General features: G+C 46.7%; 1 protein-coding gene across 3 annotated transcripts; it reads right to left on the bottom strand.

Annotated features, from left to right (window-relative positions):
* Positions 1–204: 204 nt before the first annotated feature.
* UBE3B (ubiquitin protein ligase E3B) lies at positions 205–22,109 on the bottom strand. 3 transcript variants are annotated; one of them, XR_013922977.1, is made up of 30 exons: positions 22,024–22,109; positions 21,247–21,343; positions 21,079–21,161; positions 20,371–20,540; positions 20,167–20,287; positions 19,432–19,491; positions 18,918–19,022; positions 18,719–18,815; positions 18,126–18,211; positions 17,367–17,449; positions 16,314–16,419; positions 15,517–15,637; positions 14,710–14,887; positions 14,151–14,320; positions 13,315–13,482; positions 12,358–12,529; positions 11,806–11,924; positions 11,041–11,155; positions 10,532–10,631; positions 10,155–10,274; positions 9,647–9,823; positions 9,447–9,557; positions 8,756–8,893; positions 8,257–8,322; positions 6,325–6,383; positions 4,533–4,715; positions 4,152–4,263; positions 3,709–3,801; positions 2,828–3,246; positions 205–2,738 (listed from the first exon to the last, which is right to left on the bottom strand). XR_013922977.1 is itself a non-coding variant. In XM_080355331.1 (29 exons), the coding sequence occupies exons 4-29, from the start codon at positions 20,529–20,531 to the stop codon at positions 3,055–3,057; spliced, it is 3,213 nt and encodes a 1,070-aa protein (XP_080211457.1). In that variant the 5' UTR covers positions 20,532–20,540; positions 21,079–21,161; positions 21,247–21,343; positions 22,024–22,109; the 3' UTR covers positions 205–3,054. The 3 variants fall into 3 exon arrangements, 1 of the variants encoding a protein (XP_080211457.1); XR_013922978.1 differs by having other exon boundaries at positions 3,003–3,246; XM_080355331.1 differs by having other exon boundaries at positions 205–3,246.
* Between the last annotated feature and the right edge of the window lie 182 nt (positions 22,110–22,291).

Here is a 22,291-nt window from a genome sequence, read left to right as displayed (position 1 = left end):
AGGGGCACCCAAGCACACGCAGGAACCAGCCCAGCAAAAGGGATTTCCAAGGGAGCAGCAGCCCCCAGCCCATCTCACAGCCTCCCGCAGTACCAGTGCCCCAAAACTCCGCTCCCTGCTCTGAGCAGCAGCATTGCACCACAGAAAGGAAGAGGAGACATCCACTCATCTTATCATACCAGGTTTATTTTTCTCTTTCCTGCGTTTCTGATACAAGGGATGGAACCAAGGTCTCCCCAGCAGTGAGTTTTCTATAGAAAAAACAGTCATTAATCTCACATGGCAGAAGCGTCCCTGCCCTACAAAGAACACCGTGCAGAACACAGTGGTGCAGGCAGGGACCGACACACATTCACAGCCTTCTGCTCAGGTAAAAACATATTAAAGCCTCCCAGTCATACAGAAATCAGCTGCTCAAGAGCAATATCATTGCACACACAACCACCCAGAGCACACACTAGACAATCACGTTTTCTACACTAGCTACAAAATTGGATGTAGGGTCTGGTAGTGCAATATTTCCTGGTTTGGAGGGACCTCGCTAAGTCTGCATTAAGATCTTTGCTAGGAATGGTACACCTGAGGAAGGTAGGAAAAAAGGGAAACAAAGATTTTACTTCGCTGTGTTCAACAATCCACTCAACCGAACAACCATTGTGCTCTACTCAGACACCGCTTTTCCCTAAAAGAAAAAAAGAGCTCGTCTGATATTTTAAACTATGATTGGTACAAGTCAGTGCCTAAAATCTCCAAACTACACATTAACAACGGGTTAATGCTGAAATGTTCTATGTAAAAAAAAGAAATCCAATTTTAAAAAATGCAGCTTATTATCATTTTTAATTTCTCTGGACTCAGTCCAGTATCTTGAGTCCTCTGAATGCAGACATTCCTGTCCTCACTAATGCTTCCGATCACTCCTGTTTAATATTACTGAGCTGACATAGAAAAAGCATCCTGATGTGGTTTTCCAGACGCATTTCCAGGCATTGGTTCTAAAAAAAAGGGTTACTTCTCTGAGAACCAGCTGAAGCAAGACGAGAAAAATGAAGCAAAGGCCACCTCTGTTCTCTTGGTTGAACAGCGCCAAGTGTTTTCTCGTCTGTTTGAAATGTGCAACACATTGTGGTTCAGAGGGTCTTCAAAGAGCCCAGGGAGCTTCCTCTGTGCAGAGAAACGTGCACACCTGGGGATGTGAATCTTTGCGGGACATAATCACAGAATCATTTTGGTTGGAAAAGACCCTCAAGATCATTGAGTTCAACCGTTAACCCACCCTGGCACTGACCCACATTCCTGAGAACCTCATCTCGCATCTGTCCAACCCCTCCAGGGATGGTGGCTCCACCACTGCCCTGGCAGCCTGTTCCAATGCCCAACAGCCCTTTCCAGGAAGAAATATTCCCTAATGTCCAATCTAAACCTCCGCAGTGCAACTTGAGGGATGGACCAAGGCTGAGGTAGGGTCTGGCTGCTGCCAGCTGCCTCGTGCAGCAAAGCACCGAGCCGTGCAGAGGAGCCAGAGCACAGGGTGAGGGTCACCGGTGCCACAGGACAGTCTGGGGGGAAAGGGAAGTCCAGGGGAGAGAGCAGCAGCCTCTGCTTTATCAGTGAGCTTGTTCTATTAGCGAGCAGAATTGGGGTAGGCGAGAGGGTGACTGGTTTTTAATCCTGTCCCAAACAGGGGAATGTACATGGCTTTCCTTTGTGCCAGAAACCCCGCAAGAACTGAGCAGCCCAGGAGATCACAGTCCCTCCTCTCACCTGGTCTGGGCCCAGGCAGGACTTGCAGCGGCAAGGGACCAAGGCTGGGAAGTTGCAGAGACACTTTATGAATCAAGCTCTGAACTTCATTAGAAATGGTAGGAAAGGTCCAAACCTCCCCAAAACACACACACGTGCAAACTCCCCACTCACACCCTGCCTTTCAGAGCAACCTGAAAAAGCTGCCTGCTGCAGGCAAACATCAACCGTTAAAAATAAGGCCAGAATGAGACAAAGCGACCAAAATAAATAGTTTGGCAACAAAGTGAATGTGGCTGTTACGCAGAGGCCAAGTCCTGGTTTGAAACAGCATGTCTCCATCACAAAAGAGCCTGCAAACAAAGTGAAACCTCTATCCGAGCAAGAGGAGATTTGCCAGCGGAGGTTTCCAGAGGGCTCTCGGCAACTCCACACATTTCCCTTCCAGAGTGCGCAGGGGGCGAGGGCTGCCCGAGCTGCGTGCCACCGCCTGTCCTCTGGAAACTAAATTAAATTGAACCTTTTCTGCTCCTGAGCAAATTCAGACAACAAACCCTCTTGTCCGAAGCACAGGCTCTGGCAAGAGCTTGGCAGAGATGCAGCTGGCTCAGCACGCTGACCCCCACACCTGCTGCTTGAGCTCTTAACCTCCCGCACTCGGGAACCTTCCTGAGAGTGGCAGAGTCCATCTGCTTGTGTTTAACCTGCTGCTTCTCAAGTCTGGGCAAGTGGTTCATTCTCCAAGACAAATGCAAGGGACTCGCACAGAGCGAGGGCATTGGGCAGCCCCCACGCACTCCTGACCTGAGAGAACAGTGCCCGTTTGTGGCACATCCAACGCTGCAGCCTCCTGCTCGTCTCCTCGTGGGCTCTGTCACGTTTCTGCCTTTGTGCAGCTTCCCACAGACCGACTTCCACCCAGTAAGAAACTGGACCATCTCCTGGGAAAGGAAAAAGAAACGCTCCCCCAGCAGCAGCTGCCCAGACTGCAGAGCCTGCTGGGGGTATCACGGTCACTAATCTGACTGGCACTTTTAATGTTCCTTTTGTGCTCCCCTAGGGTTTGCTTTTAAAGACGATTTACGTGGGTGTCAAGTGAAGTGCATTGGGTCAGACCCGTCACCTCCTTCATCCTGGAGCAGTGCCCAAGAAGAGCCAGCCCTATCTGGCCCAGCAGCTCTTCCCTGGAAACCTTTATTATCAGCTGCATCTCTCCAGCCCTCGTGTGAGCCAGCAGCTCTGTGCACGAAGGCCCCCACCTCCAGCAGCAGCCAGCAGCTCCGAGAGCCCCCATCGCCAAGTCCAGGGCCACTAGGACAGCTCGAAGCCAGTGTTCATGCTGATGGCATAGCGCAGCTTCTCCCGCAGGATGCTCTTCTTGCTGTAGTTGGGGAGCTTGAGGAGGTTGAAACACGTAGAGGAGGTTGGGAGACGCCCGCCCGGCTCTTTCTTGCGAATCGTGAAGAAGCCTCGTAGCACGCTGCCCAGCGTGTCACCAGTGTCCTAGAACGGGGCAGAAATACAGCACCTTGCACTTCTCCGCTGTGCTCCTGCCAAGCAGGTTCCCTGTGCACAGGGCAGAGGTGCCAACACTAAACCCGTCTGCTGGGGACAGGGAGAACTGAACCTTGAAGCCCCGTCCCCCACAGTGGTCAGAAAGGAGCTTCTCTTGTAACTGCAACTGCCGCCACAAACAGGGATGCAGGGTGCACAGGGGACAGGATCAGTGGCACAGAGAGGTCCCAAGGGGAAAACACAACCCTGGAGACATGCAGTAAGAGCCCAAGTGCTGCTGTGTGTGGGAGCAGGTAGGTGCAGCTGCATGCACCCTATTAGTGTGAGGTTGTTTCACCTTGCCCTATCGAACATATATCTTTATGCCTTCAGATTTTCCTGGTGTGAGATGAGGAGGCTGGGAGGGGCCTGGCAGGGAACACAAGACACAGGAGCAAGCAGGGTCCCTACCTGGTCATCGGAGACTTCCACGCAGCGGATGGAAAACGGAGGCTTGAGGTAGGCGAAGCCCAGAAGCGGAGGCCTGGAGCAGCTGGTAACAAACTGAAAAAGCGACAGACGGTGAAAGACGGCAGCGGCGAGAGCAGCCTGGCTGTGCCAGACCTGCAGGTAATGCAGTCACAGCTGCCCGGGCTGGCGTTTGAGCACCCCCAGTACATGCTGCTGAGCTTTAGTGCACAGCTCTGTGGGTCTTTGAAAACTGCTGTGTAGGCAAGACTACTCAGGGTGACACAAGAGCATTTATAGAAACTCTGCTTCCAGGGCTGCCCCTTTGAGGAGCAGGATGTTGATTTTAAGGTGTCAAGCATTTCTGGAGAAAGCTCCCAGCTAACTGGAACAGCACTAGCCCAACCAACCTGAAAGGCAGGCGGGGCTGTAAAACCGGCGATTACCTTGAGAAACATGGCTCTCTCCTCAGGGCTGAAGTCGTTGGCCAGGATGTCCCACAGCCAGATAATGACCCGGTGACTCCCATGGAAGCCTCCGTAATACACGGTGTGTTTTCTGGGGAGAGAAAGGTGGTGACAGGCAGAGAGAATTTCTGCTCTCAGGAACCAGTGGAGGAAAAGACCTTTCCTGTTCATTGGTACTTTGTCCAAATTAGCTTTAAGGAACATGTTCTACAGCTTCATTTCTGTCTGCTCCTCAAATTTCAGTTAAGAGGAGCAGAAAGTTGTGAAAGAGTCCATCTCCTGCAAACCTCCAAACAGCTCTGTAAGAAACTGGCTCGGTTTGCTGAGCAGGGAGACCAGCACACCAAGTTGCTCACTTACTTTAAGTCCTCGAGGTCAATCTCAGCGTTGTCACCAGAGATCAGCCGCTGCAATTCTGGTGCGGAAAACATACGAATCCACTCAGGCTTAATGATCGACCTGAATCCACTGATGAGTGCTGCTGTCTGACTCTTGATTTGCGTGTGCATCCGAAAGTGAGCCATGAGATGGATGTAGCTGATCCTGCGTGTGACAGGGAGGGTGGCAGTGATGGAGATGCAGCAACAAGGTACAACCACCTCTCTGGTGCAGAAACCAGGCTGCTGACCTGTCTCTCCAGCCCAAAAGGGACTAGCACTGCATTACACTTTCCCTTCCAGGGCCCTGCTCTTTGTTTAAGCAGAAAAAGCTGTTCTTCTGTCCAGACTTTGCCTCCCACCTCTGGGACCGTCTGTTCATTTCTCAGAGCTTCTTCCCAACCCAGGGACTGGCTGGCTTTAATAATCATCACTTGATGACCCTTGGCCAGACAGCAGCTCACAGAGCGGAGCCTGCGTCCAGCTCCTCTTTAAAGGATCAGATCCCAGTCACGGTCGCTTTTCTAGGTTTGGAAAACAAATGTCTGGGCTCTGACGCTGCACTGGAATCCATGGCTGGAGAATCAACACACCAAAAACCACTGAGGAGTTCCACCTTCACCCCAGCGGTATGAAGAGGTGCATTGTTTATCAGGGGGACGCACCATCAGGCTTTCTCTTCTCACCAACAATCAAAACAACCAAGCTGGTGGATTCTTCTTCACCAGCTCCTGGGCAGACACCACCACAATCCTCTGCACTGGGTTTTCAGCCAGGAGACCTCTGTCTGCATTAGCAGACAGAACTGTTTCAAGATTGCTTCCACATCTAATGCTGCTTCTGTTCCCTCCCAACTACCAATCTGTGTGCACAGCTGCACAAAAGCTTCAAAGTTTCTGCTGTAAGCGATCAGAGCAACATACAGGACTTTCAACTTTCTCCCTGAGCTGACTTCAGACAAGCCAGAGAATGATCCTTTCAAATGCAAACTCCCTGGTCAGAGCTCGAGAAGGGAAGAGACTTCTGGGAACATCAGGTTGCGAAGCACGACTAACAAAGACAAATCCTCAGGTAGGATCCAGCTTTCACTTGCCATTAAAGAGAACAACCCCCAGATTACCAGTTCAAACACACATCTGCTTAATAGATATTTTACCCTGCTTTTATGATCACTGAAGGGTACAGAGAAAGAAAAAAAATGAAGGGAACAAAAAGGTGGGTTTGGTTTTCAGGCTCTGGAGTTGACATTTACGATAACTATCTAAAAGCCGGTTATCTGTGAAAATAGCTACAGGGCTCCATGTCTCCTCCGATTTCCTGTGTCTAAAGTACGACTGTCGACTACATTTGAATTCACCACTGTCTCCTCTGAAGAACAGCGCTTTATACAACTGCCACATGTTATCATTCTGAGAAGATCTGTCTGCTCCAAGGTGTCTTTGAGCATCTGTGCCCTCTATGTTCACGACTGTGTGCCTGAATTGCTTTGAATCCATCTGTCTGTATCTATCACCGTCATTAAATTCTGCAGAATCTCACAGACTGTGTGCCTTTGACCTCAGAAGCGCTGTTTCAAGAAGCAAATTGTCAATTTTTATTTTGCAAATCGAATTTAATACAATTTCTGCCGATGAACTGTAACCAGTAAATTCTATTAAGATATTTATGTGCTCCTTCTACTCCAATCTATCTCAATTCATTCCAGATGCAAGCCCAAGGAACTAGAATAAAGTATTTTGCAGTGGTGACCTTAAAAATCTAATTGCTGTACTTACTTATTTTCATTGGTAACGGGAATGGTCTTCCCTCCAGGAACAAGTTCATGGCAAACAAGCTGAGGAAGAAATGATTGTATTGCTAATTACTGCCTGGAACCACAATGGAAAGAAATGCCATGCTAAGCTGTTACCTCCCCATAAAACATTTATTTTTACAATAAAACAGTAGGATTTAAAATTTAAGTAATAATCCTGCTTCTGCCTTGAACCAGTTTCACTTAACTATTAACATACTAATTGAACAGTGGGGAACTCCACTGCTCCCACCAGTGGAGCCAGCGCTTCTTCAAGGAAACCTCCTCTCTCGTCCGATCCATCACTGCTGAACCGCACACAAATCAACTCAAACAGCCCCGGGGGACTGTCATAATCCCCGAATTCAGAGGCTGAACGAGCTCAGAGCCTTTGCATAGCTCAGTCTGTCAGCACAATCCTCGGCTGTCTGCTCCACAGGTCTCATTCTGGGGCCACTCGAGTGACACAGCTCCCTGTCCCTCAAGCTGGGCACTCAGGAAAGTCATTATTCACATGTCACAGTGGCCTCTGGGCTTCAGTTCCAGGTGACTTCCAAGGTCAGAAGGGAGCGCAGCACGGGGAGAAGCTCAGCTCCCCTGTGCCCAACACAAAGCTGGACCCAGCGGGAGACACACGAGTTCAACCAGGAACCACAAGGTTACCCCAGCTGGATGCTTCAGTGTGGCCAAAGCACAAGGAAAACGGGGTGCCCTGCTTGATTTAGAAGCTTTGTGTGCTGTAATGCAAGCTAGGTCCAAACTAGGCAACTTAGGAATAAAAAAAATGCAGCATGGAAAGCTCTCAAGGACAAGCTGCCCCAGATAAATGCTCCATGACTGGTCTCTGAGCCCTGTGCCACCGGATCTGCACTGCTAACCGTTCAGGCTTTGCGCTAGCCGGGCTCTCCTCACAGAACCTGCAGCAACAACAGCATCCACTGATGTCTTATCTGTATTTTCCAGCCGTGCACACGCAGCAGCACGGAACCCAAGGCACAAGTACAACCAAGAACCTTGAAGCCTTTATAAGGGACTGACAAACAGACTTTGCTTCTCAAGGCCATGAGACCTCCTGACAGACGTCAGGTTTCTCTGATGGAAATGGCTACGTTGAAAGAAAAGGAATTCCTCCCTGCTCACACAGATTCTTCTTTTAAAAGACAGGAAAACCTGTTATGCAGAGAAAGCACAAAACAATGTTTTTCACCTAGAAAATACAAAATCCTGGCACTAGAAAAAGTAAGGGTCAGAGGGCAAACTTTTTTGTGGAAAAAGCTATTCTCTGCCCACAGCTAAATACTCAATGAAGCCACAGAATCCTACAGGGGAGTTCAGAGATCCTCTGATGCTGAGCCAACCTGTCAGCACAGGTGGTTTTTATAAAAAGAGACAGAGCTCAGCCCTAACCACAATCAAACACAAGGTCATTTACAGTCAGTCCCCTCAGGATCCTTGTTCAGATGGGCCACATGGAGCATCCAACCAAAATGCTCGGAACTGCAAGTACCAGAGTAAAAAGCACTTTGTATTGTGAGTGTGGACAGTGCCTGACTTTGAGATGCTCAGGACCAGCTCTCAGAAAGCTCAGCAGAGAATAATAGCTGTCTTCTGCTGGCAAGTCAGGCTGCAGGTGTATTTCTCTGCTCTGAGGACACTAATAAAAGCTGGGACACCTCTGCTCAGGAGTCAAACCCAGTTCTGCTGCCAAATGCCCCAATCTGCCACTTCTGGCACCACAGGCTGTGGGATCTCTCAGGATCCCTCTCAGTGCTTCAAAGGCTCTTCCTGGTGGCACCAGCCAGACAAGTGAGGGAGATGCTCCTGTGTGGAGCAGCTGGGATCTAACCAGGGGGAATAGGGACTACCTGAGCCAGGGTTGTGGACTTGGACTATCAGTCATTGAATAAAAACCTACCTGACCCATCACATCTTCATCGTAGGATAGCGTTAAGCCCAAGTCACTGATATCGCCATCATAGCGCTAGAGGAACAACAGAGAAAGGGAAAGATGCTCAGTGTTTAGCAGCAGGAACAGCAGCTCTGCATTTTTCTATTACTCTCCCACTAAGTGATCCCCAGTAGATACGAGGCACCAAAGCATAACAAATACATAGAACCATAGGATTATAGAATCAATCTGAGTTGCTCTAGGTTATGGGGACACTGCACAAGAACTGAGGATAAAACTCAGGATTTTCCGACTGCCAGTTCCAGGTTTACACCTTCACACTCCTTTCTCACTTCTGCATGCCCCAGTAAAAACACAGGACAGCCACCTGCCAACCTGCCTCAGCATCACCAAGTACTTCCAGTGTGTTTTTAAAGATGATCAGTACCCCAAAAGAATTTGCAATCCTAGTATTTCTAGCAGCAGCCCTAAGAGAGTTAAACGACAGGAAAATGAATGCTCAAACCTTAATTGAAGTGAGATTTTTATAGAACTCTGAGTCCAAGGAGGGAAGTTCATCTACAGAGCTGTAGAAGATGCTGTGGTGGTGCCCAAGCAGCTGGCTCAAGAAGAAGGAAGCGAATGGTACATCCACAACTATTCCCTGCAGACAAGGAGAACACACAGGTAAGGTCCTGCTGCACACCTGTCCTGTGCAACATCTTTGGCTATGAGGCTCATAGGCAGATCATGTGTTGTAGAAAAAGTGCAAAGATGTAAGACACTGAAATCAGCTAAGAAACCCATACCCTTCTAAAATCCGTTAATTAGCCGAGCAGCTACAAAAAGGCAACAGGGCAACTTCATGTTTTCTTTAAAAGAACTATCTTGCATGGAGAGGGTCATTCTATCAACTCATCCTCCTTTTCAACACATGTCCCTTTAAGTAAGTTATCAACAAATGGATGCTTGTAAGGTGTAACACCGAAATAACAGACTATTCCAGTGTCCCCAGCACCAGGAAGAATAATCAAGATAGGTCTCAGGTTTTACTTCCAAAACTATTTTTAATACCTGCCTGAAGAAGTGCCAGACTGCTCCATCATCAATATCTCTATTCAAGTCATTTTTTCAAACTCACCTCTTCAACAACACCTCCCCAAGCATTTGGCAGATGCCAACAGTGACAATATCCTAACGTGGTACTTGTGGCTCACCTCATAGACAGCCTTCCCAAGCATCTTCCCCACAAACTCAAAGAGCTGGAGGTAGTTCTCATGAATGTAAGATGTCGGGGATGGATACAGCCTCTCGTCACCGCTGGTTGTCTGCACACAAACAGGTAACAGCGCAGTAAGCCAGGCTGTTTCTCTCTGCAATGGGTCGTCATGGTCGCATCTGCAGTTCTGCATCATACCTTGAACAAGTTGAGTGCAGGGTCAAACACCTTCTTTATTATCTCTTCCAGAAACTCTTTGAAGACACCATCTTGGTCAATACCAGCCTCATCGACACCCAGATCATTCACAAACTTCACTCTGATCACTCCCTTCATGGCGTTCTGGGAAAGCTGCCATAGCTGTTCATATCCATCCTACACAGAGCAGAAAAAGCAGAGAACAATCACGCAGGGAGACACACGAAACACCCATGCAAATACACCCCAGAAACCTGCATTTGTCATTGAATCTTGTGTTCAAAAAGACCAGCATTTTTCCTAGTCAAAACTCCAGGTTTGTAGCAGCCTGAGGTGAACTAAGGTCCAGCATTTTCCTGTAACATCACTTCATACAAAAGCGACAGAACTGGCACTGGGTCCCTCAGTGCCCACAGAGAAGGTCAAAGCACATTTACACCCCACGTTCTCGTCAAACCAAGTCACTGCCTTCTTGGTTGGCTTCTGCAAGCCAAGCCAGGTCACTCACCTCCAGCATCCGTGAGCGGCGGATCGTGATATGTGTGACATGAGGCGATGCAGAGCTGGTTTCAACCAGGCCAAGCTTCTCCTTCTCCTTTGTAACCATGTTTCGGAAAAGCAGCACTCTCTTAAAAAGAAAAGAAATGTAAGTTTTCATCAGGCACTGTGGGCTGACTCTGTGCAGCTGTCCACACACATCAGCTCCCTCTCAATGAAGACAGTTTAGAGGAAATATGTTGGGGAGAGTTTGGGGGAAGGAGAAGACTTTTGTTTAACTGGCATTTCAGTCACAAGCTCCATGTCACAAAATGCTCAACACGCATGTCCCTTCCATCCCAGGGCACCGGCTTTTCAGCCTGCACCCTCTGTCTCTGTCCTACTCACGTTCTTGTGGGGAATGACGTGTGGGATGTACTGCAGGAGCAGCTGGGCTCGTTTCTTGTCCTTGTCCAGCTCCTGGAAGAGCACGCTGGGTTTGAGGTCCCTTACAAAGAAAGGCACAGATTCAGAGATGCCTGAGAAATGCCCAGGTGTGGGGAATAGCCAGGGGTAGGAGAGAGAGGAAACCTGTAATGATTTCAAAGACAATGCAAGTGCTCAGGTGTACAGCGCTAAGATGGCCAGAGACACTTGAGCTGTTAGGTGTCGAGGCAGTTTGCAAAGCCTCACCCTTCACGAGCAGCAGCTAATCCTTACACCACAGAAGAGAAGCACAACAGGAGGGGCAGCCTCAAATGCAAACCCAGGGAGCAGTTTTCACCTGGATCTCACAGGTAGGACAAGGGGTACTCAGTTTAAAGTAAGGGACCCCAAACTGGTCACCCACAGGGAAGTTGCTGCACTGGGACAAGCACACGGCTCCACATCATCCCTGCCTTGCGCTGCACACTCACTTGCGTAACCAGTGATCCTCTGGAGCAAAGCGCCTGCGGCAATCCCGTTCATACAAGACCATGAGCCAGCCATGGACAGAATGAAAAAGCTCCAGGGTCTCCCCTCGGGCATTCTCTGAACAAAAAGAAACAAAGCAGCAATGTCCAGGCACTTCAGGGAACTGGAGCACCCAAGAGCAACATGTTGATCCTCTGCCCCACACTAAGGACAGATGTATTTGTCCTAAACTCCACTGCTTGCAGAGGGGAGAGATTTCATGCTTTGCAGAAGACACAGTCTCCTCTTTGAACCAAGTGAAAAAACTCTTGGGCACATCAAAGCCATCTCAAGCAGCTCCAGCTGAGCCATCACAGCAGAAATGGAGTATCTCATCTAACTGCTGGAACTGAGCTCTACCAAAATTATACCAGCATACAGATCAACACTAGATATCTACAGAGACCCCAGCAAGTTTGCTCTGCTTTGTCAAAGCACCACATTACATTCTTGTCCAATGCACGGCCCAGTCACACTACACTCTGGCAAAAAGCAACGTGCATATCAAGTCTGTTACACAAATTTTGGTTGGAAATAGAAAAGTGCACCCTATTTGGTGCCAAGCACAATAGTGCATCCGGACACCAAAAGACTGGGACATATTCTCATGCCACACAATGTAATGTTTTTCTGTGCAAATAAATAATTCACAGAAGCTTCAGATTCCAAAATTAATGGCAATTGCTGTTCTAACAGTAACCTCAACTCATGCTAATAAAAGCACTTACCTACAATTCCATCCCAGATCATCTTAAATACAAAGGAATTCAGAAAAGATGAGATAGTAACAAGCTCTTCCAGTTTGAATGAAATCTGCTCTTCATAGACTTCTATGTCATCAAGAATCCTATTGGAGAAAACAAATGCAAATGCACAAGTGCCAATTTAATTCCCTTTTGAAATTTTCATAAAGGCACATTATCCTTTAGGAGCAGCTCTTATTTCTATGACAACTGACACCCATGAGGACTTCAGTCATAAACAACTAAATGTTATTTATTGATTTTGATCGATATCTGATCCTAATAGAAGACAGCATGAAAGGTCCGAGATACAGCAAAGACAGTATTTCATACAGCTATACATTAGTCCCCAAGAGAACCTTTTCATTATTCATGCTATGAAAACTGTCTCTACTGACCAGAAACATCATTTTTTTTTTAGTCTGTCTAGTTATTGTTATGGAAAGGCAGAAATACCTTAACTGTTCCTCTTGAAACCTAAGAAATGCAACAGCTTTGCATTACAAATCTAGAGAGCACCCTCTGCTTGCTACCTACGTGATAAGGTGGCGGGAGCAGTCGCAGAAGAGCATCAACATGGCCAGGAGCCTCTTGGATTCCTCCGTATCATTATTCAAGCACTCCAAGAAGAGCTTTAACCCTCCCTGTGGTCCCAGCTCACAGATAAAAGCCCATAATTTCGGCAACAGATCATCCAGGTAAGTGAGGCCTGGCAACAGAAAAATAAAGCACACTCAGTAAAGCTTGATCTGCCTCCTTGCTCATGCAGGCTCAAACAAACAGGACTTGGAGCTAAAAAATCTTTTTGTAAAGCAACACATTACTTGAAGGGAACATAAACATCACATTTGGCTCCCAAGCCTGTCTGCATTAACAGGAGATGTACCAGGAAAGCAGGAAAAAAGCCTTTTAATGAGGCATTAACTGTATGCACATCTGAAGCCTTCTCTCACTAATTATTTTGCAATTTTAGAAAATAATTAATTCCTGCGACCCAATCAGCATTACAGCCATCTCAGAGATGAGAACACAAAGAACAGGGCCGTGTCTGTGGGCACCACTACAGCCACAAACAAAGGTTCTGGAGTCATTCCTCTGCTCCAAAACCAGCCTTATCTCCTCCTCCATCCATTCCCAAGACAGGTAATTTGTTCTAAAGATGTATGAAAGCATTCAGTGTTTCCACCACATAAAGATTAATATTGCCAGGTTTTCAAAAACACTGACTCAGTTTTAAGTTTGATATGGAGTAAGCAAGGTTTCATTATAGGAAAACTTGCTTCAATTTGTATTCTGGAGAGTTAATGCTTGATAAAGAAGTGATGATTGTTATTGATCAGATGTATGATTCAGGATGGAACAAGCCTTCTACCCAGCCAGTCAATAAACTGTTGTCAGTAATAAAGCTACCAACAAGTCAACAGAATTTAATAAGAAAAATCTATTTTTTCCACACATTTTTAAGTGATTTGAAAAGCACAGAAGCACTCTGACCTGTGAGTATCTGCAGCCGGATCTGTGTCAGTGTTGTGAGCGTGGTTTGGTACAGGACACAGATGCTGCACACCTTCTGCACTTCTGCCGAGTCCACTCGCTTGCCCCCAACAGGCTTGAGAATGTTGCGGACAGATGCAGATTTCTGGAAAGCCCTCTTGAAAAGATCTGTGCACAGAGAAGCACATGAGACCTGGGTTCAGGAGACAGAAGTGCTGTTCTGAACTATTTCTTATTCTCAGCCGCTTGGCAGCCATGCAATAAAGAGGATTTTAAGCAGACTAAGTCATTCCACAGACAGGTTTGGGTGGATTTTTCTGGCAGATACCCTACAGAATATTTCAGTGGGCACTACTCTACAGAACCACAGTAACTAACGACCATGGGATCTAGTGCTATGAGCAGCAGCTAGAAAATAGTTAGAATACAACTGTTTTATTCCAAATACTCTGCAGAATGACCATGCATTGCAGGTCCACAAGTCAGCTTCCCCGTGCTTTCCACTTGTGAAGCTGCCCTCTCATCTTGCCTTGGGAAGTACTAAGTTATGCAGTAAGCACTTCAGCTACTTGAGAAATAATCACAAATCCTGCTAAAATAAGCAAATATTTTTCACAGCACCAAAGTAAGAAGCTTGCCCCGGGTCACAGAGGCATTCTGAGCAGGAATTACAAGTAGGAGAGATCATATCCCCACTTAAGCTGCAGCAGCAAGTAATTACTCAAACCTTTTAGCATAAGTGGCAAAGTCAAAGCCCTCTGTGTTTGGGAGAGTCAAAGACAACGTGTACACACACACATACACGCACAAAACCAAAGCAACCCTCTCGAACTGACTCTTCATTGGAAGGCTGTTCTGAGGGGAAATGGGCTGTGTTGGCAGCTGAGCTGTTTCCTGATTCTCCAGTAATTTCTTGCTGAGGACGTCGCTGAAGAGGATGCGGATCAGGTGGACTCCCCAGAGATGCTGCAGTTGCTTTGTCAGCAGAGGCATGGACTCGTTCAGGCTGAAAGACAAGCCAGAAGAGACACGTTAGAAGGCAGGCTGGAATAAAACACCAGACAGTGAGACTGTGATACATTTAGCTCATCATCAAAATGGAGTTTGCACCCACCCTACAGATGGTTCTCATAGGAAGAGCTGAAATACAGGTCCTGTGCTGAGTGTACCAGTATGGCCACTGTTTACCAGTCTGATTATACTAAACAAATTTCCTCATGTAATAGCCTGTATATGAATGCACCAGTTTATATCGTGCAGATATATCCTGAAATATCTGAGAAGTTATCCTGAATAGGGTCACACTGCTCATTTCAAAACATAAAACACATTGCAGCATTAAAACAAAAAAAGAGAGGCTTAATCATCTATCACCATAAGGTTCTCCTCACTCACCCGTAATCCACAGTCTGTGAAAACCAGCCCAGAACAGGATGCCAGTGGGTGAGGTTGGATTTCTTTTGTGAAACATACTTCTGGCAGTAGGAAAGCATGTGAACAAGCACATCCACAAAGTGAGCCGTCTCCTCCTCCAGAACTCTGTCATTCAAGGAGCCCAGGTACACGAGATTACCTGGTGGAATGACCAGCACAGCAAGATTTAAAAGAGCAACAGATGCTGCAGGACAGTGGCTACAGACATAATAGAAGGAATGAACTCACAACCCTTTGCAAGCCCCAGTGAGGATTTCTGTGAAGAATAAGAGGCCACCCTGCAGCGCGCCATGTCCAGCACACATCAGCCCCTTCTCACCTGAATCCCACCAACACCTGCTACCAAGTACTGTAACCTACAGATGATCCATGGTTATTCCCGAGTTTCAACTGTTCCTCTTGTTACTTTTACAGACATGTGAATTTAAAATATTTCAGTAGCACATCCCTTTAGGGAAGTTACATTCAAGTCTGCTACGCTGTGAGGCTTTCTCAGAGTCCAAGTGAAAAGCTAGCAGAGATACTACTTCATGGTTTAGGGATGATGACATGTAAACAAGAATCTTCTGACCCTTCCTCCGTTTGCAAGGGCCTTAAAACATGTCTGCAATATCACTAGATAAATCTCAATTATTATTTAAAATCTTAAAAATAAGGATAAAAAAAATCGTAAGTTGGATGCAGCTCTGACCCATGGAGAACGACAATTTGACTCAAAATTCTCTTTCAAGCACAGTGGAAAAAAAAAGAAGTCTTACAGGTGCTTACCCAACAAACAAAGAGTGTGACTTCCTTCCAGGCACACACAGACATCTCGGCATTGTGCTTCACGACTTAAAAATAGGATGAACTTGCGGAAAAGATCATGAGATTCTATCACTCCCAGACGCTGAAAGACAGAATTTAAGAGCCAGTGAGGCTGAGAAGTCACCACACCTGATCTGCCGTCAGCAATTCGGATTGTCTTTCCTTTCCAAATAAAGCGGCAAGTTGAGACTTGCGCTGAAGAGAGCGTGACAGGAAGCTGGGCTAGGAAATAAAAAACCTTGCGGGTGAATAGGCCATGTTCTAGGTGTAGACAGACCTCTGCAAGTGTCTGTCTGTCAGAACACAGAATGCCCATTTGGCATGTCCATCCATGTGCCTGTCCACACCAAGCCACACAGAGGAGTAGCCACGTTGAATTATATTAGTGGACAACCTACTAATTACCATCACAGATTCTCTGCCACACAAACAGACCAATTCTTGCTATGGCTCTGCCTATGCTTACAGAAATGGAAGAATAAGGACACGCAAAAATATTCAAGCTGTTTCTCATGCATGCCTTTATTTTTATTCTTATTTATTTATTTTAGGGCAGCTCAGCCCATCATCCCACTTCTGCGGTATTGCAAACCCAGAGTATCTGTAGGGTGTAAGGAACAAGCACTTTGGTAACAGAAAGTTGAAACTGGCAGAGAGAGAAATGCCAATGCTTTGTTCCATGAGTTGATAAAACAGAATAACAAGTGGTCTTATGTGATATTCAGTGGATTTTTGGCACTATTACATCACCCACTTACCTCAGGTGTTAGAGTAGCAAGATGAGTCATTATAGCAGGCACAGACATTATATGGATCAGAAACGACCTCAACAGATTGTCTGAAAACTGCGCAGCAACCACAGGGCTACAGAGAGAAAAATACTTCAGTGCAAGAAGCCCAATCTAACGAAGTCAGACATAGTCTGTAACCCAGCCATTCAGAAACAGCTGCTGGTTCTATCCCCACCAAGAGGCATCACTGGAAAAAAGAACATTCACTTACACTCCTGTTATCAAAGCAAATTCACAAAATTGCTTATGACTCAAAGGAATATCAGCCAAACAGTTCACAGCGTAATGTATTTTTACCCAGCACATCAACACCACCACCCATAGCACTGTAAGTGCTTTGTGGTTCATTTCCTAAATTCCTCTTCTCCCCACTACCACAAAGTCAGTAATTAAGTAGTTGTTTTCCTTAGGAAGATGTTGTGACATATTCAAGGACATCCACTACTACCCTACTGAACATCACAACCTCATCATCCCAGCAGTGACAGCTACAGAAGGGAAGTGGCACACAATTAACCACTGAAGTCATTAAAAGAATGCTCATTAGTGGCTGCAGATTTCCAAAGTGAAGCGACATGAGGTCAGCGTAACAGCATACTTTCCTTTTTTTAAAGAAAATAGACTGAATCATTAGACAGACCTGCAAAAAGCTCTTGTTTCAGGGACAAACTTTGCAATTGAGTAACAGGTAGATCTGCATCAGCAGCTCATCATTCTTTGTGAACCACCGTAGTTATCTAGAGACCTCCCACCCCTTCTGATGGTTCAACAGAAAGACATACAGACACTGTGGTCTAAACTGGAATTGAACTCCAAAGTCCAGGCTCATACTAACACTACTGACTTCAGAGCATTCTGATCTGAAAAACGATGACAGGAAAGTGAGCTATTTGCCTAAAGCAGCTTCTTTCATCAGGACGATATTCTCGGTGGCACAAAGAGACTGGTAGAGAAGTCTTCCAAAACACAATAAAGACAACTTTAACTGCACGTCACCCCAAGCAGCTCTGGCTGCCTTACCGCAATGCCAGGGAGAAGACGGCAGTTAAAGAGCCTTTGGACAAGGAAGGTCTGGATCTTGCCAAGCCATTAGTTAGCAAAATCTGGAATAAAAACAAACAAACAAACTGCAGTAATCAGAAAGCGATGATGACTACTCCTGAAAGACATTATGTTTATTTTCAGAGCAGAGAAAAAGAACACCACCAGAGAAACCTAAACACCTGTTACCACAAGTCATTTGGCACAACTAGAAGGGCTTCAGGTTAATAAAGGCATAACAGAAAAACTGCAATCAAATCAGACACTCTACAGACTTATTTCTCTAGCACCTGTACTCAGAGGTTTCCCAGGCCTTTTACAATTGCCAGGCAAGGCTCACAGTTGCCTGGTAGTATAATTCTCATTTAAAAGATTAATAAAAACTACCCCAGTTCCTTTCCCCAACAGAACAATAAACCAAACCCAACCCATACAACATGGCAGCAGCAAAGTTTGGAAAAATATTCGAGACTCCCCCTGTTCATCTCACCACAAGGGTATTAAGTGTGATTTAAATTCAGTGACAAAAAGGAGATGGTGTATTTGGTCTCAAGTGGGGAGACTCTGCTTTACTGCTTTGAAGAAAAATACGACCACACACAAATCATCGGTGTTCCACAACCAGCTTCTCCCTAACACACAGAGAGCATAAAAGTTTCCTCAGAACAAGAAGCCAGCACAGGAGTGGGGCTTGTTTAGAATAAAGAGAAGACAGAACCATATCAGCTGGAAACTGACCTGCAGCACAGAATAAAATCCCTTCTGATTCAGGTGTCCCATGATGTTTGCACAGATGTGGTTCATGGCCGGCCTCAGGGTTTCACCTGCCGAGTTAAACACAGTTTTACTCAAACAGCATTATGGCTCCACTCGTTAACTCCTTACACACTAGAAACATTTGTCAATTCATGAGCTCTTTTTGCACAACATCCTTGCCCTTATATGCAAAAACACAGTTTTAGCAGCATTTCACATCAAGTCTTGTTGAAGGCATGAGTCTCATTTCCTCCAAATACTTATTTACCTTTTCTATGTGAATTTCCTACAAAACCTCAGAGCTAAAACCACGTTCCATTATCCCCTGAACACTTCTTGTGTGTGAGATTTTGGAGCGTTACAAAAACATCGTAACTGTTGCTGTTCTAAGGGAAATAGCCTATCTAACCTCAAGGGAACCCTCGTTGCCTGTTCCATGCTTTGTGCAGGTACAGCAGCATAATGAATCTTTGTGGTAAGCACAGGGAGAATAAAATGTTCAGAAAAAAACACTCAGTAGATTTTAATAGCAAATCCCAGATAAGCGGCTTAAAATATTGAATTGGATGCACCACCTTTTCCCCGAAGAATTTTCCACGTAGAAGTGTCCGTGAAGGTGATGAGCATTGTGAGGTGCAAGTTGACCAGTCTGGAGTCTTGCAAGATGTCAGGCTGCGATAGCAAACACCAATATTAACACAACAAATCAGTTTTGTGCCAAACGACAGAACTGTTAAATGCAGGGAGACAAAACACAAAGAAAACATTTCTCACCTTAAGCTGCTTGAGAAATTCACAGCAAAACCACAAAATGTCTTTGATCTGTTTGATCCATAAGAGTGTAAGATCCTTGGAGAGCGCCAGCGACACGTACCACACCTGAGACAGGCCGGATACAAAACAAATGGGAGCAGCAATCAGTATTTGTGGTGCTGATCACCAGAACGTATTACCAGGGAGCTTTGTAACCCAGTGCCCTGCTCAACCCAGCGGTGGAACAAAGATATTTCTCTCCCCACAATTCACTGGTCAAAACACACCAGCCAGCACAGAAAGAAATCGCTCTTTAACTCCTACGGCTGTATAGAGAGTAAAAATATCAGGGGAATACTACAGAACTTGTCCAACATTTCACCATAGAATCTCAGCAGTGTTTGGGGGTTTTGAAAGCTAAAAATTAAAGTATCACCAACCTAAATCCCCACACATGGAATTAAAAACAAATGAAAAAAAACCCAAAACACAAACAACCCTCCCAGCCTCAAACCAGAAAAACCATGCTGCTGACCTTGGGCTCATTCTCAACATCCATACTATTAAGAATACACCGGCAGAGCTTTTCAAATCTCTGGGAGGAAAAACAAAAAGAAAAGGGTGGCATTAGCTCCAACAACAGGAAGGGCTATTGCAGAAAAGCACTAGGAACAGCTCAGCAGAGGGAGCAAGACACCTCCATAACAAACCAAATGTTCCAAACACATCCTCTACAGCCAGTACCAATGGTTCCTTACATACAGCCTTTTATTTTCCAATTGTTTTCCTCATAATTAGCTCTCAGTTTCCTGGGGCAAATATCATCATTTCATAGACAGTACAGCAAAGGGCTTCACTCTGATACCACAAATGCAAGGTAGGGTGAGAAAAGCGGTTGCAACACAAACCGTCTGCACACCAGACTCCGCCAGGACACTGTGTGAGCTCGTCACAACGCAGCTGCCTGGGGAGCTGGTGCAGCTGACAAAATCCGAGGGCACTGCTCAGTTACTGAACTTGGCGTGGTCATCAGGAACAACAGTTGTTAAACTATGCCCTGAATATGGAACAGCTACTAAAAAATTCAAGGGTTCTTCTATTTCATTCCTACAGGTAGATATCTCCAAAAAGGACGAGGAGACAGAGATCACATTTCTGAGGCAAAGATATAACAAGGGAATGTACATGATCACCAGATAACTAATTAAACATATTTAACATGTTAAAACATCCTCTAAAGAAGAAAAGTGTGTCAGAGTAGCCATCTTACCTCTTTGTCCTCTTTAGGATTAAATACAAACAGCAGTTTCCTAGCAATTTTGAAGACAGAAAGAGCACTTCTTTTATTTGAGCCAGATTCACTTGCCCCAAAGAAATCATCCACTTCTCTCCTACCAAAGTGGGAAAAATGAGTTAAAAATCAAGCACATCTCTCCAGACAAGAGCAAAGCGTGGAAGGTAGAATTTCACACACCTTATCTCCCTCTGCAAATGACATCGACAGAGAAATCTCCTGATCAAAGCCTGGATCTGGATGGCAGCTCGTTCCCTCTCCTTCAGCTCCCGCCGCTCCTCCCGAGCCTGCCGCGCTTTGTCCAGGAACTGGGCTTTGGAGGATTGGCTTGCACTGAACATGTTTGTAACCTACCAAACGTAAATTTAAGGAAATATAAGAATCACTGCAGAAAACGCCTGGAGAACTAGAGGCAGAGTGAACACAATGCACAGACAAGGGTAATTCTTTACATCACTTCTGAACTAACTCCCTGCACCCGACATTTCAGTAGGGGAAGGAGAGCACCCAACAGCACAAAAAGAAATTAGTGCAAAAAGCAGCCTAAGAAAGCCAAAGTTACTTGTCAGTGGGGCTGAAATAAGGCAACACATTGATATCCAATCATTCCAACAAAGCCCGTAATCTAATGCAAGCAAGTAGATTCTAAGAGCAAAAAACTCCAATTATTGCGCTGTCATTGTGTTCCACCCCCTGTACTCCAACTTCCCTTCCTGGTCTTTGTTGTTTTCATTTTCTTCTTTACAGATAACATAAAAGAACACTTCTATAGGCACAGACACAACAGAAAGAGCACAAGCGACACTTGAAAGCTCATTTATTGCTACTCAACAACACAAAATGCAGAGAGTCAACAACAGCTTTATAAATACTTAACAATGAACCCACCTGAGGGCTTACTTCTCCAAAAGATGTGTATGATAATCATTTATACGCAAATATGATCCCCATCCACTGGGTTCAGGCAGCTCCTGCACAGAAAAGCACATTATCTGGAGATGATTTGGGGATTTCCTCTCTACCTTTGCAGTTCTAAGTCCTTTTGACCAAACTGACCTTTTACTACATCCTCGAGAATATGTGAAGTCAGAAAAGCTTCAAGAGAGGAGAAGCAGCACCCCTGCTCAGTTGTGATCGCTGGCACACATAGCTCCTGTGGGGAGAACACAACCCAGTGTGTGATAAAAGCGAAGACCGGCCCTAGGCACGCTGGGGCCCTGAGCAGCAGCTGCCCCACAGTGAGTGTTTCCTGGTCCACGGGGGCAGGACCCACCTCAGGACTTGCCCACACCGCTATCAGCAGAGACCCCACGTCCCCCACACCCACCACTTCACCACTGACCTCCAACCTAGTTGGGGTTGAAGGGACCTCTGGAGATCTCCCAGCCCAACCCCTAACGCAGGGTCACCAGAGAACATCACACAGGGACACGTCCAGGCAGGTTTGAATGTCTCAGAGAAGGAGACTCCACACCCGCTCTGGGCAGCCTGGGCCAGGCTCTGGCACCTCAAGGGAAAGAAGTTTCTCCTCATGTTCAGATGGAACCTCCTGTGCTCCAGCCTGTGCCTGTTGTCCCTCCCCCGGTTGTTGGGCACCACTGAAAAGGGTCTGGTCCATCCTCTTGACACCCTCCCTGAGATATTTACCACATTGATAAGATCCTCTCTCAGCTTCTCTTCTCCAGCTCAACAGGCCCGGCTCTCTCAGCCTTTCCCCATCAGAAACTCCAGACCCCTCAGCACCTCCACAGCCCCAAAGGCCCATGCCGGAGCCCGCGCGGCGCGGCCCAACCCGCCGGGCCCCGGCCCCCGCCCCACAGCCCGGGGCCTCACCCTCCCCCTCGCTCCGCCGCCGCCTCCTCCCGGTCCGCCGGTGATGGGGCCCGGCAGCTCCTTCGCGGCCCAGGCCCGCGACCCCGTTGCCCGGCAGCCCCCCGCCTCGTCCCCCGTGTCCCCGCTCCGGCGGACAACCCGCCCCGCCGCTGCCGTTCCGCCCACCCACTGGCCCGCCCAGCGGCTCCGCTGGGCTCGACGCACAGAGGGCAGCTGGCGCTGGTCTCGCTGCTGCCGGTAGGTCGGGCCGGGCCGGTCCCGGGAGGCG

The sequence above is a fragment of the Nesoenas mayeri genome (genome assembly GCF_963082525.1).
Source record: "Nesoenas mayeri genome assembly, chromosome: 17".
NCBI lineage: Eukaryota > Metazoa > Chordata > Aves > Columbiformes > Columbidae > Nesoenas > Nesoenas mayeri.
Note: the sequence above shows the minus strand (reverse complement) of the source record. Positions and strands in the feature narration are given on the sequence as shown.

Coding starts and splice junctions, on each gene's coding strand:
- UBE3B (XM_080355331.1), bottom strand. CDS start 20,531: ATGTTCAGTGCAAGCCAATCCTCCAAAGCCCAGTTCCTGGACAAAGCG. Junction 9,558..9,646: donor CTGCACTCAACTTGTTCAAG/GTATGATGCAGA, acceptor GTTTGTGTGCAG/ACAACCAGCGGTGACGAGAG. Junction 3,802..4,151: donor AGAGAGCCATGTTTCTCAAG/GTAATCGCCGGT, acceptor TCGCTTTTTCAG/TTTGTTACCAGCTGCTCCAG.